This window comes from Haliotis rubra, unplaced genomic scaffold (genome assembly GCF_003918875.1).
Source record: "Haliotis rubra isolate DU_JTF1 unplaced genomic scaffold, ASM391887v1 Scf358, whole genome shotgun sequence".
Lineage (NCBI taxonomy): Eukaryota > Metazoa > Mollusca > Gastropoda > Lepetellida > Haliotidae > Haliotis > Haliotis rubra.
Genome location: NW_025767033.1, coordinates 462,431 through 478,287, shown reverse-complemented (window position 1 = coordinate 478,287; position 15,857 = coordinate 462,431). Strand labels below are relative to the sequence as shown.

At 39.1% G+C, this 15,857-nt stretch overlaps 1 protein-coding gene across 4 annotated transcripts in view; it reads left to right on the top strand.

The window, feature by feature from the left end:
- The first annotated feature begins 315 nt into the window (after positions 1-315).
- The window catches only part of LOC124285294 (potassium voltage-gated channel protein Shal-like), a 106,907-nt gene continuing 91,365 nt past the window's right edge, over positions 316-15,857 (top strand). For all 4 annotated transcript variants that reach the window (XM_046721495.1, XM_046721494.1, XM_046721493.1 and 1 more), the window contains exon 1: positions 316-2,826. In XM_046721495.1, the coding sequence (XP_046577451.1) occupies positions 1,721-2,826 (1,106 nt within the window). In that variant the 5' untranslated portion in view covers positions 316-1,720. The remainder of the gene's footprint in view (positions 2,827-15,857) is intronic.

Sequence of the window (15,857 nt, the reverse complement as noted above, 5' to 3'; positions counted from 1 at the left end):
CGGCTCTAACAAAATATACTAAACCATGTTTTCTATGAAGATTTACGTTTCTTATTTAAATAAAATATCATTTTATGATTTGAAACAATATGCAACAATCTAAAGTAAAAAGTAATGCAATATTCAGCGCTAATGCTTTAAAAATCAAGCATCAAAACTCAATTTGTTTTAACACGTCGCGTAGTGGGGTTGAATACGTCAGTGGTCAATTATCTTTTATCACAAATTACCAGTAGGATATAATCCAAAAGCAACAGGCGTGCTTCAAACACTGCACCCCCGAGATACTGAAAACAGGGTGATGATAAACTTCACTAAGTTGAATCCCTAAGCTGTAAGAAGCCGAACACAATCTGTTGCTATGAAATCTCTTCCTCATCACTGTAAAGTTGCATCAGGGTTGAGAGGAAGTGGAAGTTTGTAATGGAACGCTAGGTCGTATTCCATTACAAATCTTACAATTTGTCCAGATCCTAACACAGCATCCCTCCAGGTCACGGGGGATCTGAGCAGGGAAGGATTCCATGATCATTAAAACCTGTTGCTGCTGTGCGGTTCATTAGCTTCCAGGCTATCCGGCTATGATCCGACAATTGAATGAGGTAACGCCGTATCTTCCACGAAGAGGGCAGTCTGTCCGCTCCAGATCCTCTAACGCTGCGGCCATTACGAAATAACAAACCTGTTGCTCGCAGATGGTTCGCCAGTCCACTTGGGGTTCCGTAACGGTCTGGATGTAATCTGTGTCTTAATGCTACAGGGTTGAGTACATCTCGACCAGCGCTTCTTTCAGACTAGAGGGGAATCCCTCACTAACTCCATATTGATCCGGTTTAAGAATGCACGGCCTGTATACCTCGGCATCAGAATTCAATTGAGCGGTAACAACCAGAGACCAGTAATACCAAACCATTTTTCTGTATGAGAGAACGCGCTACACTCGTGGCGTAGGCCGTCTCGCGAAGAAGCCCGCGTCTGTCTTGAAAAACAATGCAGCAATACATGTGACGTAAACATATATACTGTGCGGGCCAAGGCGAATGAAACGGTTGGCTACAACAAGGCAGAATCTGTACCTTCACCATAGCGGCGGGTATTGAATTTTGTATGAGAGAAAACTAATTATGCAAACATCTAGCACGCCAATGGCGAGTAGAGCCAGGATCGATACGGCCGCTCTGCACAGTGTAGAACGACCGACTATGAAGCCTCATAGCCCGGTGCTGCTGTAATACTCTTTGCCTCCCGCCTGAGTGTACCGCCTCGGAAGCAATGGCGACCTGCTCGCATCTCTGGCAGACAGTCTCTTGCTAGCTCGGTCGGGTTGTGCTGGTTTAACATGCAGACGACAAAGATGTGAATACCTGCGCGTGAACAAGTGTCGTCTGCTGGTCGTGGATAGCCGTCAGGGATGGACATTAAGCTGAGGTTTTAGGACACAATGGACAGCCCAGATAATGTAACGCTGAAAGTGCCACTGTGTAGCTAGCTAGTCCACAGGAGGCAAGGCCATTGACTGTAAACCAGATCGACAGAATTTGTCGCCGTAGATCTGATCGGATATACTGTTCGTATTGCTTCACCAATGCCGACGGAGTAAGGCGACGTAGTATCACTTCACTTTTTCTTTCTTCTTCACCCTTCACCCCGTTTGTCATTCTAACAATTCAAAATTGTTTTCCTAGAGGATACAGATCTTTTCTCTTCCAAGGGGAATACAATGGCCTCCGTGGCAGCGTGGCTTCCCTTTGCCCGGGCATCCGCTATAGGGTGGGTGCCCATCTCACAGAACCCCCTCCCCCCACCACGGGTTCAGCCTGACCATAAAAGAGGGGACGAGAAGCTCAGTATCAATGTGAGCGGGCGTCGATTTGAAACTTGGAGGACTACGCTCGAGAAATACCCAGACACACTTCTGGGATCAAACGAGAGGGAATTCTTCTTTGACGAGGAATGTAAGGAATTTTTCTTTGACAGGGATCCCGATATATTTCGGCACATTCTAAACTATTACCGAACGGGTAAGCTTCATTATCCAAGACATGAATGCATCAGTGCCTATGATGAAGAGCTCGCTTTCTTTGGAATTCTCCCGGACCTTATCGGCGACTGTTGTTACGAGGATTACAGGGACAGAAAGAGAGAAAATAGCGAACGTCTCATCGATGACAAGGGATCTGAGAATGGTGACCCAATACCCGTCGGGAACCTCAGGGAACGGATGTGGAGGGCGTTTGAAAACCCTCATATAGGCACGGCGGCATTAGTGTTTTATTATGTGACAGGATTCTTCATTGCCGTGTCTGTTATTGCGAACGTCGTGGAGACGGTGCCATGTGGTGTAGAAGTAGGAAAGAAGGAAAACCGGTCTTGTGGGGACAGATTTCATGTAGCCTTCTTTTGTCTGGACACAGCCTGTGTCATGATCTTCACTGCGGAGTACTTGCTTCGGTTATACGCCGCTCCGGACAGATGTAAATTTATGCGTAGCGTAATGTCAATTATAGATGTTGTCGCCATCTTGCCGTACTACATAGGACTCGTCATCACCGACAACGACGACGTTAGTGGGGCTTTCGTCACTCTGCGAGTTTTTCGCGTATTCCGAATCTTTAAATTTTCCAGACACTCCCAAGGATTACGCATTCTTGGCTATACATTGAAAAGTTGTGCTAGCGAGCTTGGCTTCCTTCTGTTTTCGCTCACTATGGCAATCATAATTTTCGCTACTGTTATGTTTTATGCAGAAAAGAATGTGACAGACACGAAGTTCACAAGTATTCCAGCGGCATTCTGGTACACCATCGTTACCATGACTACCTTAGGGTAAGTAGTTCTTGTTACCTGACCTGATTAATTCTTCACTAATACATGTCATTAATTATTATCCTCCTCAACAGCCAAACCCCCCACAGCTTACGGCCGCCATTGACGAGTCTACAGGTATTCGAGCCAGGCCGGCGCCATTTTACGACAGCCAGTGTCCATTTCTATGGTCAATTATACTTGTACCCTACAAAGCACACAGCTATCTTTTTATTTCACCAATCAATGGCCAACCAATACAAGTATATTCAAGATGGCCCCCACTCACTGTCGCGGATGTTCTAAAAATAGACTTGTGAAGGCTATGAAAAAGTAGGTGCCATGCTAATCATATTTCAGTATTTTGTGCATAGTGAGCCAAGCTTCTGTCAATAACATGTGTTAAGTTGCATATATCTCTCCAAACGTCATGTCATGACCGTAATGTCCAGATTCCATACCCCTGAACATGTTGTCCAAACTGTTTATTCTCACCAATCTGGCTGAAATTGTCAACCTATACCCATATTAAGAGCCTACTCAGTTCCGCTAACGCCACCCTGATGTCATATTTTGCACCGTCTCCACAACGTCTCTCCAAATCAGTCCCATTTTCAGCTCTATCACCAGGTCATACTAATCTTATGGCTGCTTGTAGTAATATCATTGTAGCACCCGAAGTGTCACAATCGATACGAGGTCTACTCGGAGGGAGAGAGCATAATGTTTGTTCTTCCAAATATGGCGGATAAACGGTGTATGTATTCTATTCATGTATTATCTATTGCATCTTGTACTCTGACAACGTCAACAGTGTGAAGGTATTGGAATACTACCCCACCCTGGTCGTTCTAATGACGGAGTCTCTAAATCCCATGGGTCTGGAACTGTCAAATACCGATGTTGAATCTGTTCTTGTATATTAGTTATTCAGAAATGAAATGTCATATCCGTTCAGTTCTCCTCCTTGCACCATAAATCCTTTCGACGGGAAGGGAATAACAGAAAGCAATTAGCCTTACGACTCCTCCATAGAACACGCACGTATGTGTTATTTTCAGAAAGTGCTCAGCACCCTGAGGTTTTAATGCATTGCAATGAGGGCGGCATGATTTCAGCCAAGTTTTAAATTGATTATCGTATAATGTCGTTAACGGTGTAGAACCCTGATGCCGCTGCAGTAATGAGTCGTGAAATTAAAAAAAAGACCTTATTTACGCCATATTTGACAATGGTTACTGCATAAATGAATGACAGTCAATGCTTCATGCTGTAGGTTTACGGCTGCAGTGTTGAATGGAGGCGTGTTGTGACCCTGTCTGTGTGCACACACACGCAACAGCTGCACTTAGACCACAGTAGCAGAGTAATGATGCAGCTTATATATCATGTAGTGCTTACAGAGACTCTACTAGCAGAGGAATGATGCAGCTTATATATCATGTAGTGCTACATAGATTCTACTAGCAGAGTAATGATGCAGCTTGTATATCATGTAGTGCTACATAGACTCTACTAACAGAGTAATGATGCAGCTTATATATCATATAGTGCTTCATAGACTCTACTAGCAGAGTAATGATGCAGCTTATATATCATATAGTGCTACATAGATTCTACTAGCAGAGTAAGGATGCAGCTTATATATCATGTAGTACTACATAGACTCTACTAGCAGAGTAAGGATGCAGCTTATATATCATATAGTGCTTCATAGATTCTACTAGCAGAGTAAGGATGCAGCTTATATATCATGTAGTACTACATAGACTCTACTAGCAGAGAAATGATGCAGCTTATATATCATATAGTGCTTCATAGACTTTACTAGTAAAGTAATGATGCAGCGTATATACAATGTATAGACAAACTCCACATAGCATCCACTAGCTGAGAACTGGTTACAACCTGTATATCATGCAGTGCTGCAAAGGCTCTACTTACAGAGTAATGAAGTAGCTTATATATCTTGTTGAACGGAACCAACTAGCAGAAAAACGATACATGTTATATATCATACATATATATCATACCATAGTCTCATATATCGTACAGTGGTACACTGAACATACAAACCTGGAGAAATCAAAGAGCCCACCAGATTATATTTCATACTGATGTACTGTGGGTAAAGAATCAGGAACCATAAAGTGGAACATATTAATTCACTTCTTCATATCCACTATTCTGATATACATTGAATCTGACAACACTGGCTGTGTTGCAAATGTTACGTTTCATGCACCACGTAGAGGAATATATAATTCATTATTTCATATCCACTATTCTGATATACATTGAATCTGACAACACTGGCTGTGTTGCAAATGTTTCGTTTCATTCCATGCATATCCACTATTCTGATATACATTGAATCTGACAACACTGGCTGTGTTGCAAATGTTACGTTTCATGCACCACATAGAGGAATATATAATTCATTATTTCATATCCACTATTCTGATATACATTGAATCTGACAACACTGTGTGTTGCAAATGTTACGTGTTGCTTCATGAATATATAATTCATTATTTCATATCCACTATTCTGATATACATTGAATCTGACAACACTGGCTGTGTTGCAAATATATACGTTTCATGCACCACGTAGAGGAATATATAATTCATATATCCACTATTCATTGAATCTGACAACATTGCAAATCATCCACTATTCTGATATACATTGAATCTGACAACACTGGCTGGCTGTGTTGCAAATGTTACGTTTCATGCACCACGTAGAGGAATATATAATTCATTATTTCATATCCACTATTCTGATATACATTGAATCTGACAACACTGGCTGTGTTGCAAATGTTACGTTTCATGCACCACGTAGAGGAATATATAATTCATTATTTCATATCCACTATTCTGATATACATTGAATCTGACAACACTGGCTGTGTTGCAAATGTTACGTTTCATGCACCACGTAGAGGAATATATAATTCATTATTTCACATCCACTATTCTGATATACATTGAATCTGACAGCACTGGTTTTTATAACATAACTTCGTAAACACAAAGCCATGGTTTATTAATCGATGTTAACCGTAGCTTGCAACAAACAGAATGCCAACATAAGACAATAGTGAAAGAATTCTCCCAAGATGATGAAGCACAGTTTCAAATGCTTTAAGACGTTCAAGGAGTTAGCGTTAACTATGTTGCATTGTGCACACACGTGTATTGTGCACACACGTGTATGTGTACACTGTATACATTATTTTACCTCTTAAGGAGGAACACTCTTGCTGATCAATGCTATCTGGTCAACAACTGATGTTAGGCTGACTGGGTTAAGTAAACTTGAACCTATGTTATTCTCCACGGATGTCAAACAACATTCCTGTATTTACATACAACATCAGAGCCAGTAATTGAAACTAGATATACATATAAGTTACCATAAAAAATAACCTATTTGATGCGACAAGTACAATTTAAAAAAATGAAATATGCTTGAAAAATGTACTTTAATGTTGAAACATCATCCAGTATAAAACATAATTTTCTAAACATGTTATTGATAGACATTTCACATCCCTTTTCAACAAGAAGACACAGTTAAAAGAATTGTAAAAATATATTTAGTTGTTTTTTTAGTTGGAGATATTGTTACATTTGCTAACTTCAGGGTTATATAACTGCGATATATTAACATGTGACAGTTTCAAGGGGCATCACAGTATGTTGGTGCAACAGTAGCTCATAATAGGTATTACCTCGTTACACATTTCACCTCATTGTACACAGTGCCATTATATACATGTTATCTTATTATGATACCAATTCATGATACCTTAGTGCTTCTGTGTGCTCATTACCTGTAACAAATGACAAATGTATATTACCAAGCTGATATATTATGAATGCATAATCCTAGAATGCTCTTCAATGCTCTTCAATGAGAACATGAGAGCTCGTCCTTCAGCATGTTTTGAGCGGTACTGTACCAAGATGTTAGGAGTGTATTGAGTGCATCCTTCACGCACTGGATGGAGTAGCTGTGTTTATTAACCACATGTTGCCGAATGTCGCAAAGTGAACAAAGCCAATCAATAGTTTCATTGTTTCCATTCAGGTGCCCCTATGCCCAGACCATTAGGCTGAATCATATAGCCTATATTTGACATCGAGTTATTTCATGTGCCATATTATATGACTCCAGTATTCTATTCGTAGCGTATACCCAACCACGCACAAGCATAAGGGCCCGGTTCCACAAAGTGATCTTAAGCCACGATTGTCGTAATCTGTTTAGTATTCGACTTAAGATAATCTTACAGCCGCTTTGTGGAACCGGCCCTAAATGTCAATGAAATGAGATAGTGACGATATAGAGTAAAGTGTTTTCATTACAACTTCCCCTTTTGCTTCCGTTTAGTAGAAATCTAATTTCTTATCATATGCTGTGTATGTTGGTATTCATGATATGTTACTCAGGTATGTTGGTATTCATGATATGTTACTCAGGTATGTTGGTATTCATATGATACTCAGGTATGTTGGTATTCATGATATGTTACTAAGGTATGTTGGTATTCATGCTATGTTACTCAGGTATGTTGGTATTCATGATATGTTACTCAGGTATGTTGGTATTCATGATATGTTACTCAGGTATGTTGATATTCATGATATGTTACTCAGGTATGTTGGTATTCATGATATGTTACTCAGGTATGTTGGTATTCATGATATGTTACTCAGGTATGTTGGTATTCATGATATGTTACTCAGGTATGTTGGTATTGGTGATATATGCTCCTGTGTGTATGTACTTATGATACGTAGGTTGTTATTAGATGGCATATAGATAGGAAGGTTATCGGGAGATAAGTAGGGTTGTCATGTTATGTACATAGGTAGGTTATCATGGGATGTTATACACATACGTAGGTTATCATGACATGTTATCTGCATACGGAGGTTATCATGAGATGTTATACACATACGTAGGTTATCATGGGATGTTATACACATACGTAGGTTATCATGGGATGTTATACACATACGTAGGTTATCATGACATGTTATCTGCATACGGAGGTTATCATGAGATGTTATACACATACTTAGGTTATCATGGGATGTTATATACACAGGTCGGTTATCATGAGATGTTATATACACATGTCTGTTATTATGAGATATTATACACACAGGTCGGTTATCATGAGATGCTATGTATACAGGAAGGTTATTATGAGTTGTTGTGTATACAGGAAGGTTATTATGGTGTGTACATAGGTAAGTTATCATGATATATGTTATATACATAGATAGGTGGTCATATGCATATGTAGATTTTTATCATACGTGTGTAGGATATCATGATATAATATGTAGAAAATTTGGGTTATCATGTTTTTGTGTACCCAGGTACGTTATTATCTATTCTTGTATACACAAATATGTATTCATGATAGGTTATGACATCTTACATATATAGGTATGTTATCACGTTATGTTAAACACACAGGTGGTTATCATGAGATGCTATATACACAGGTCGGTTATCGTGACATGTTATATACACAGGTCGGTTATTATGAGATGATATACACACAGGTCGGTTATCATGAGATGTTATATACACAGGTCGGTTATCATGAGATGTTATATACACAGGTCGGTTATCATGAGATGTTATATACACATGTCTGTTATTTTGAGGTGTTATACACACAGGTCGGTTACTATGAGATGGTATATACACAGGTCGGTTACTATGAGATGGTATACACATGTCTGTTATTATGAGAATGTATACACATGTCTGTTATTATGAGATGGTATACACACAGGTCGGTTATCATGAGACGTTATATACACAGGTCGGTTATCATGAGATGTTATACATATAGGTCGGTTATCATGAGATGTTATATACACAGGTCGGTTATCATGAGATGGTATATACACAGGTCGGTTATCATGGGATGTTATATACACAGGTCGGTTATTATGAGATATTATACACACAGGTCGGTTACCATGAGATGTTATATACACAGGTCGGTTATCATGAGATGTTATATACACAGGTCGGTTATTATGAGATGGTATACACACAGGTCGGTTATCATGAGATGTTATATATATCGGTCGGTTATCATGAGATGTTTTAAAATATTTGTGTGTAAGTATACGTTATCACTATGTGCTATAAACTTAGGTGATCAAGATAGGTCATATATACAGATTGACATGGATGCTATACACACAGGTGGATTAATATGTTATGCTATGTTATATACAAAGGAAGGCTATCATATTGGGTGTACATATGCCATATACATAGATAGGTTGCCATGTGCATCATACATATGTGTGTCTTTATCATGTGTTAGAGATCATGGAATGTTATACACATGTAGGTTATCAAAAGACGTCATACGAATCGTTATATTGCAATGATAAATTGCGTACATAAATAAGTTATTATAATATGTTACATACTTAGGTAGGTTATCATGGAACAGAGAGATTTACTAAATGAAGAGTGTGCACAAATATTAATACTGTTTCTCCCATATCAAGAATTCCATTGCATTGTGTAAACTTGTTAAAATAAAATGAGCTATCTCCGTTACTTTCAAATGACAGTTTTCAGAGGTTCTTCAAATTTTGTTATATGATAGTCTAAAATACCATTACGTCAAACTGGCAGAGAAACGGTTGTCATGGTGATTTCACGCTCTGAACTCTATACCACAATGACGCCAAACAGAAAGCCATCCATATCTGACAGACGTAAATCAACTTAGGAGAATTCGGTTACGCTTTGCGTGACAATAGTACCCTGTAAGAGCATCGTACTATACGATTGGACTCGCAAATACCTCCAAAGTGTTTATGTGTCTTATTAACCTACACCCGTTCAAAGCAAATTTTGTAGCTGAACACTTGGATGCCTCACGTGTGGTCCAGCTGCAACAACCATGGTAACACATGTTGCACGTGCTAATCGCTACCACGTGGTCAGGCAATTGTAATCAAATGTTTCATATAAAGGTCATGTTGAGAATGGATAAACCAGTTTGAACATATCCTTACACCGGTGATCTGGGAATTAATGACCGATATAATTGGATCCAAGGTATATTTTATGATTGGGGATGAAAGGATTATCGATTTTTCATAACAGCGTTTATGAAAAATATTAGGCTTATGCACACAAAATGAAAACATAGATCTAGGGATATTTTAGTGCAGAGTTATGACTTCAACAATCCGACGCTAAAGCATCACTATATTGAACTGTTTATGCAATATGAGCTCTTTATGCAATGAATATAATATCCCAATAAACGTTTTGTGTGTTTTCTGAGGAATGTTTCGCGTACTCTGACTTTAGAATCGATACTCACATAATGTTTTATGTATTTCTGCAAAAATGTCAACAGCATATTACTGTATATGCTTGTTAGTAGTTATGAAACTAGAAGCAATCGTTGATACCTGTTGGTATATATTCAATCAGAAGGACATTTATTTCTATATTTGTTAGTAGTTGTGAAGCTACCAGCATCTTCTTTTATACATGTTACTAGTTCCTAGGCCCGTATGATCTTAAAGTGTACCTGTCAGTAGTTGTAAAGCCAGTATCATTTTGTAGCAAATGTAAGTAGTTGTGAAGCTAGCAGCATCTTCTTTTATAAATGCCTAGTTGCTGGACAGCATGGTCTTTCTTTGTACCTGTTAATAGTTGTGAAATGAGCAGCATATTACTTTATACCTTTAAGTAGTTGTGGAGTCAGCGTATTTTACTTTGTATGTATTAGTAGTTGTGAAGCCAACAGCATCTTGCCTTGTATTGATTGCGCAAAGAAAGCCGAGACGCCGTGTAAAATATGGATGACACCGCGGCGCTGTTGTCCATGATCAGTGGTCCGGAACGGCAAGGAAAACGTATGAAAGGAACCTCGTTAATTTTGAATGTGCGATTCTTACCATTGGATGGCGTTCCCATCGGTTGGCGAAACTATATCATCTACCGGGACTATTCGTTTGTTGCTTCACGTGCAGTGGAGCATATCACTAGCATTGCAGAAGCATGATGGGTAATCTCGCTTTCTCGAAGTAATTTGTAAGTAAGGTGTCATCTAACCTTTTGCCTATATATAGCTAAATCTTTTCCATAATCACGAAATACCAAAAGCCGAGTCAATACTGCGATTAATTGTTTAGAAATTACCGATGACACCAGGTGTTCGGCTAAAAGATGTTCGAGTTATACTACACTGGTGGTACTTCGAAGTAATGCACACACGAACATCTGTCACAGTGCCTGGGTCGTGTTGTTAACTCGAAGTAATGGACCATAGTGCATGTAGTTCGGCACAAAATGAATGCCAATTCCATTACTTCAAACACTAATTCGAGATAATGGAGTTGAGATAACAAGGTTTCCCTTCAACTATTCAACTTCGAGATAAGCATTTTCTGATAAGGCTACACTTACAACCGTTCCATAGCATAGGCCACGCTGTATGCTTCTCTGATGAGAAGAGTCACAATGTCAACTGAAGTATTTTTTATATGTTAGTAGTATTACATGTGTATACATGTAGGATTATATCATTACCAGAAATAATGGTTAGATTTCTCGTATTACCGAATGTGCATGTAAACGACATGGGAAAAGCTACACTTTTCTCATCGGAAAGTGGCAGGGGCTTCTTAGTCGTTCCTACAAACGAGGTGAGTGCTAAACAATGATGGTGGTCGTGTGCAGCGTGTTCTGGGTGATATGTAGATTACGCTTGATATTAATTCACAGTCCTACTTCCACGTCGCAGCTGCCGCCGTATACGGGCCACCTGTCGCCACTCTGTACAGGAATTCGGCCATGTCATGGCCTCCCATTGTGGATAAATGTGAAATTAAAAGCATCCATGTGATCGATAGTTCTATTGTAATCTGTAGATGGCGCCCAATTGCCGTAGGTCAAATGTATCGATCTTCATCTTCGATGAGTGATAGGGTGATCAGTTTCGCTTAACACGGCGAGTGTGTAGAATGTAGCGTTATATGAATACAACGGGTTTGGTGTGCGTTTGAGTCTGTACCCAAGGTTGCATGGGTGTAATAAGGGTTGTATTCGCTAGTTATAGAGAATGTGACGTGTGAAATATTGTATTTGTAAGTTATAGAGTGTAATATGAAGAGTATTTCGTCCCAGAGTTTGATGTGTGCTATATTGTATCTTCGAGTTACAGAACGTGGTAAGAATCCTTGTATCCTCTAATTACACAGAGCATGGAGTAGTCAACATTGTATCCTCGAGTTATACAGGGTATGGTGTCTACAACATTGTATCCTGGACTTGTACAAAGTACAATGTATCCTCGAGTTATACAGAGTGTGTTGTATCCCCGAATTGTATCCCCAAATTAGAGACATCGTGATGTGTACAATGTTGTATCACAACAACATTGTATCCCCGAGATAAACAAACTGTGAAATGTACAACATTGTTTACTCGAGTTATTCAGTATGGTGTGTACAACATTGTATCCCCGAGATAAACAAACTGTGATATGTACAACATTGTTTACTCGAGTTATTCACAGTGTGGTGTGTACAACATTGTATCCCCGAGATAAACAAACTGTGATATGTACAACATTGTTTACTCGAGTTATTCACAGTGTGGTGTGTACAACATTGTTTACTCGAGTGTACAATATTGTACCCCAAACGCGAATATCGACTCATGAATATGGGATGCAGAGTATACTAATACACATATATGGCCATATCAAACCTACACAAAACAAATAATACAACACAAAGATTATTAAACGTGTACCTGTTGTACTTGTATGTATGTTATATATATCATGTAACGATAATCTGGTTTTATACAGCTACAGCTGTACTGGTATATATGGTTCAAACCTAATGTCATGCTACAGTGGTCATGCCAGATGTTCCGCATGGTATTTATTGATGTATGTGGTTAACACTGTCATGCCTGCCTATCCCTGCACATGCATACCGAAGGATCGTGTAAATACTAGCCTTGCTCCAAGGCTGTACTCAGTGCTAAGCCCATGCATGTATAGTAATTATATCCTTTAAAGAGACAAGTTTACATAAGCGGACAGTCTAAGGACCCACGGCTGCTGTTTATATTTTTTTAACTATTAGTTATTACCCTAGAGACGTGTGCAAGTCTATGTAAATACAGGCTTGTACAGATGTCTGTGGTACACGGTGCCATGTCAGCATGATCACGATGTGTTGTTGCAAAACCAGAATACCACGTTACAGTAGGGTGTTATCCATGACACCCCTTGTATTATGGATAACAACTTCATTACATATACACCTGTCAAGAATTTGTCATGTTCCGGGTCATATTTACGTAGTTGTATCCATGTATGTATACTGCATGCCATGCTGGTACACCAAACTTCTAATTGTCTATTTAGACTTTTGAAAACGTCAAATGATGAAGTGTACATATTTCGTTCTACATGTGGGATTTATGTAGTCATGTGCTGCGTGCAATTCACATCAGCTGCTTGATGCTTGTGCTGTAAAACCGCATGGTTTAAACATGTTAACATATGGTTGTGTCAATATACGTGATACACCATGTCATGTCAACATAGGTTTGTGTTCATTTATACCACACATTAGGTCGTCTTGACATCATATTGTGTTTAAATTATCAGGTTGTGTTGAAATGAGGTTGTATGTGCATATTTGATATTTTAAGTCATGTTTGCATGGAGTTGTATCCACATACACTACGGTAGGCCATGTTAACATAGCCGTGTTCCATGTGTACAATATGTCAGGTCATGTTAACATAGCCTTGTATTCATATACACAATACGTCAGGTCATGTTAACATAGCCGTGTATCCATGTGTAGAATACGTCAGGCCATGTTAACATAGCCTTGTATTCATGTACACAATACGTCAGGCCATGTTAACATAGCCGTGTATCCATGTGTACAATACGCCATGTCATGTTAACATAGCCTTGTATTCATATATACAATACGTCAGGCCATGTTAACATACCCTTGTATTAATACATCCAATACGCCAACTACTGTCTAAATATCATTATATCCATATATTAAATAGATGGGGTCAGGTTAACATAGCCTTGTATTCATATATACAATACGTCAGGCCATGTTAACCTAGCCTTGTATTCATATATACCATACGTCAACTACTGTCATATCGTTTTATCCTTATATTCAATAGATGGGGTCAGGTTAACATACTTTTGTATTAATACATACAGTACGTCAACTACTGTCAAAATACCATTGTATCCATATATTCAATAGATGGGGTCAGGTTAACATAGCCTTATATTCATACATACAATACGTCAAGCCATGTTAACATTGCCTTTGTAGTCATATATACAATACGCCAACTCCTGTCAAAATATCGTTATATCTATCATATATTCAATAGATCGGGTCATGTCAACATAGCGTTTGACACATATATTCAAGCTGTCATTGCGCAACCATCCTTTGTCAATCCTAGACTGCTGAGCTATTGATGTAATGGCCAAATATAGCGTATATATAACGCATGCGAAAATCATAACAAATAGCATACGGAAAGACGTAATCGAAACATTACCTACATAGCTCACATGAGGCTCATCAAATACGTTTGACACACAAGGAAGGGGATATACCATGTGTGCAGGGAACACCAAACATGTGCACAGATAGAGAAGATGGGGTGGGGGACGTCTGTGGGGTACAGCGTTACTGAGTGAAAGGGAAAGAGGTGACCCCACAGAATGTATCCATTACACCACCAGGTGGCGCTTCCTTCTTCCACAAACCACCTGTGAAGTACGTCGGATAGCCACAGGTGGACCGTCCCTCAAGCTAACTAGATTTACCTTTTTAATTCTGTTACGTTTCATTTTAATTCAAATGAACCCCAAACGTCCATAACTAGTAAACATGTAACAATAAATTGAATTCGGAATCGTTGCAAATCAAACTGCCGATGGCTTTATGAGTTTCAGCAAGTCTCTTGATACCCTAAGTAGAGCATGCTTAATCGTTTCTCACAAAACATCCAATCATCCCTCATCAACATAATTGCTTATTATAAAATCATGGGCGTTTGGAGACAAGCTAAGTGGCTATATCAATCACGCTAAGTGAAGCAACGTTGCTGGTTCCTTAGACTGACGCCCAGTCTCTGAATATATATATATTTGTGATAGAAAGAAATAACTCCTTTTAAATCGAAAAGGAACCCCAGTGAGATGGGAGATCTAGAATCTGAACCAGTGGAAATCTAAACTTTCTTTATATAGGGCTTTAGCTTTTCCAAAAAAGCAAGGCAGTTGACTGTGAGACGGACTGTTGGTTCCTGGGAATTTGCCCCAATGTTCTTTCGGCTGACGAATCTGTTTTGCTACAGTGTCAACGAGTGGCCTGTCAATCCTCCCGAGATCATACAAGCATTTGTGGGATTCATAGAACACGAGTCTTTAAAAAAATACAGCCAATGAAAGAGTCACAAAAACAGTCCACAGATGATACAAAATTCAAGGAATATACCAAACGTTTAACATGAAATAATCATTGAAAGCATTTTCAAATTTCGTCATCTTTACGTATGTGTATATCACTCTAGGGTCTGATCTTGGCTTGTCCATTCATAGAAGCTTCAACACTAACGATGAAATTATCATTAATCAAATGAAGCTACGTGGCCATCACCTCGTCACCTCGTCACCTCAGCCTGTGTTGGGAACTCAGCACATTCTACGTCTCCAACACCCAAGGTTAAATCAGACCCTGTTCCAGGAGATAAGATGATTACAGTGGAGGTTAAAGCGCTAATGAATGACTCTGTAATAACCGTATTGACCAATCACTGCCGTTTGAGTAGCCTTTAACCGCCTCTGTCATAGCCCGGCACGGCAATTAGTGGGTATCTTTCTAATGACATTAGTAAATGCCATTTACCTTTTTTGGCAATGGTCTTTGTATTGACACTGTAGGCATGCACTAATT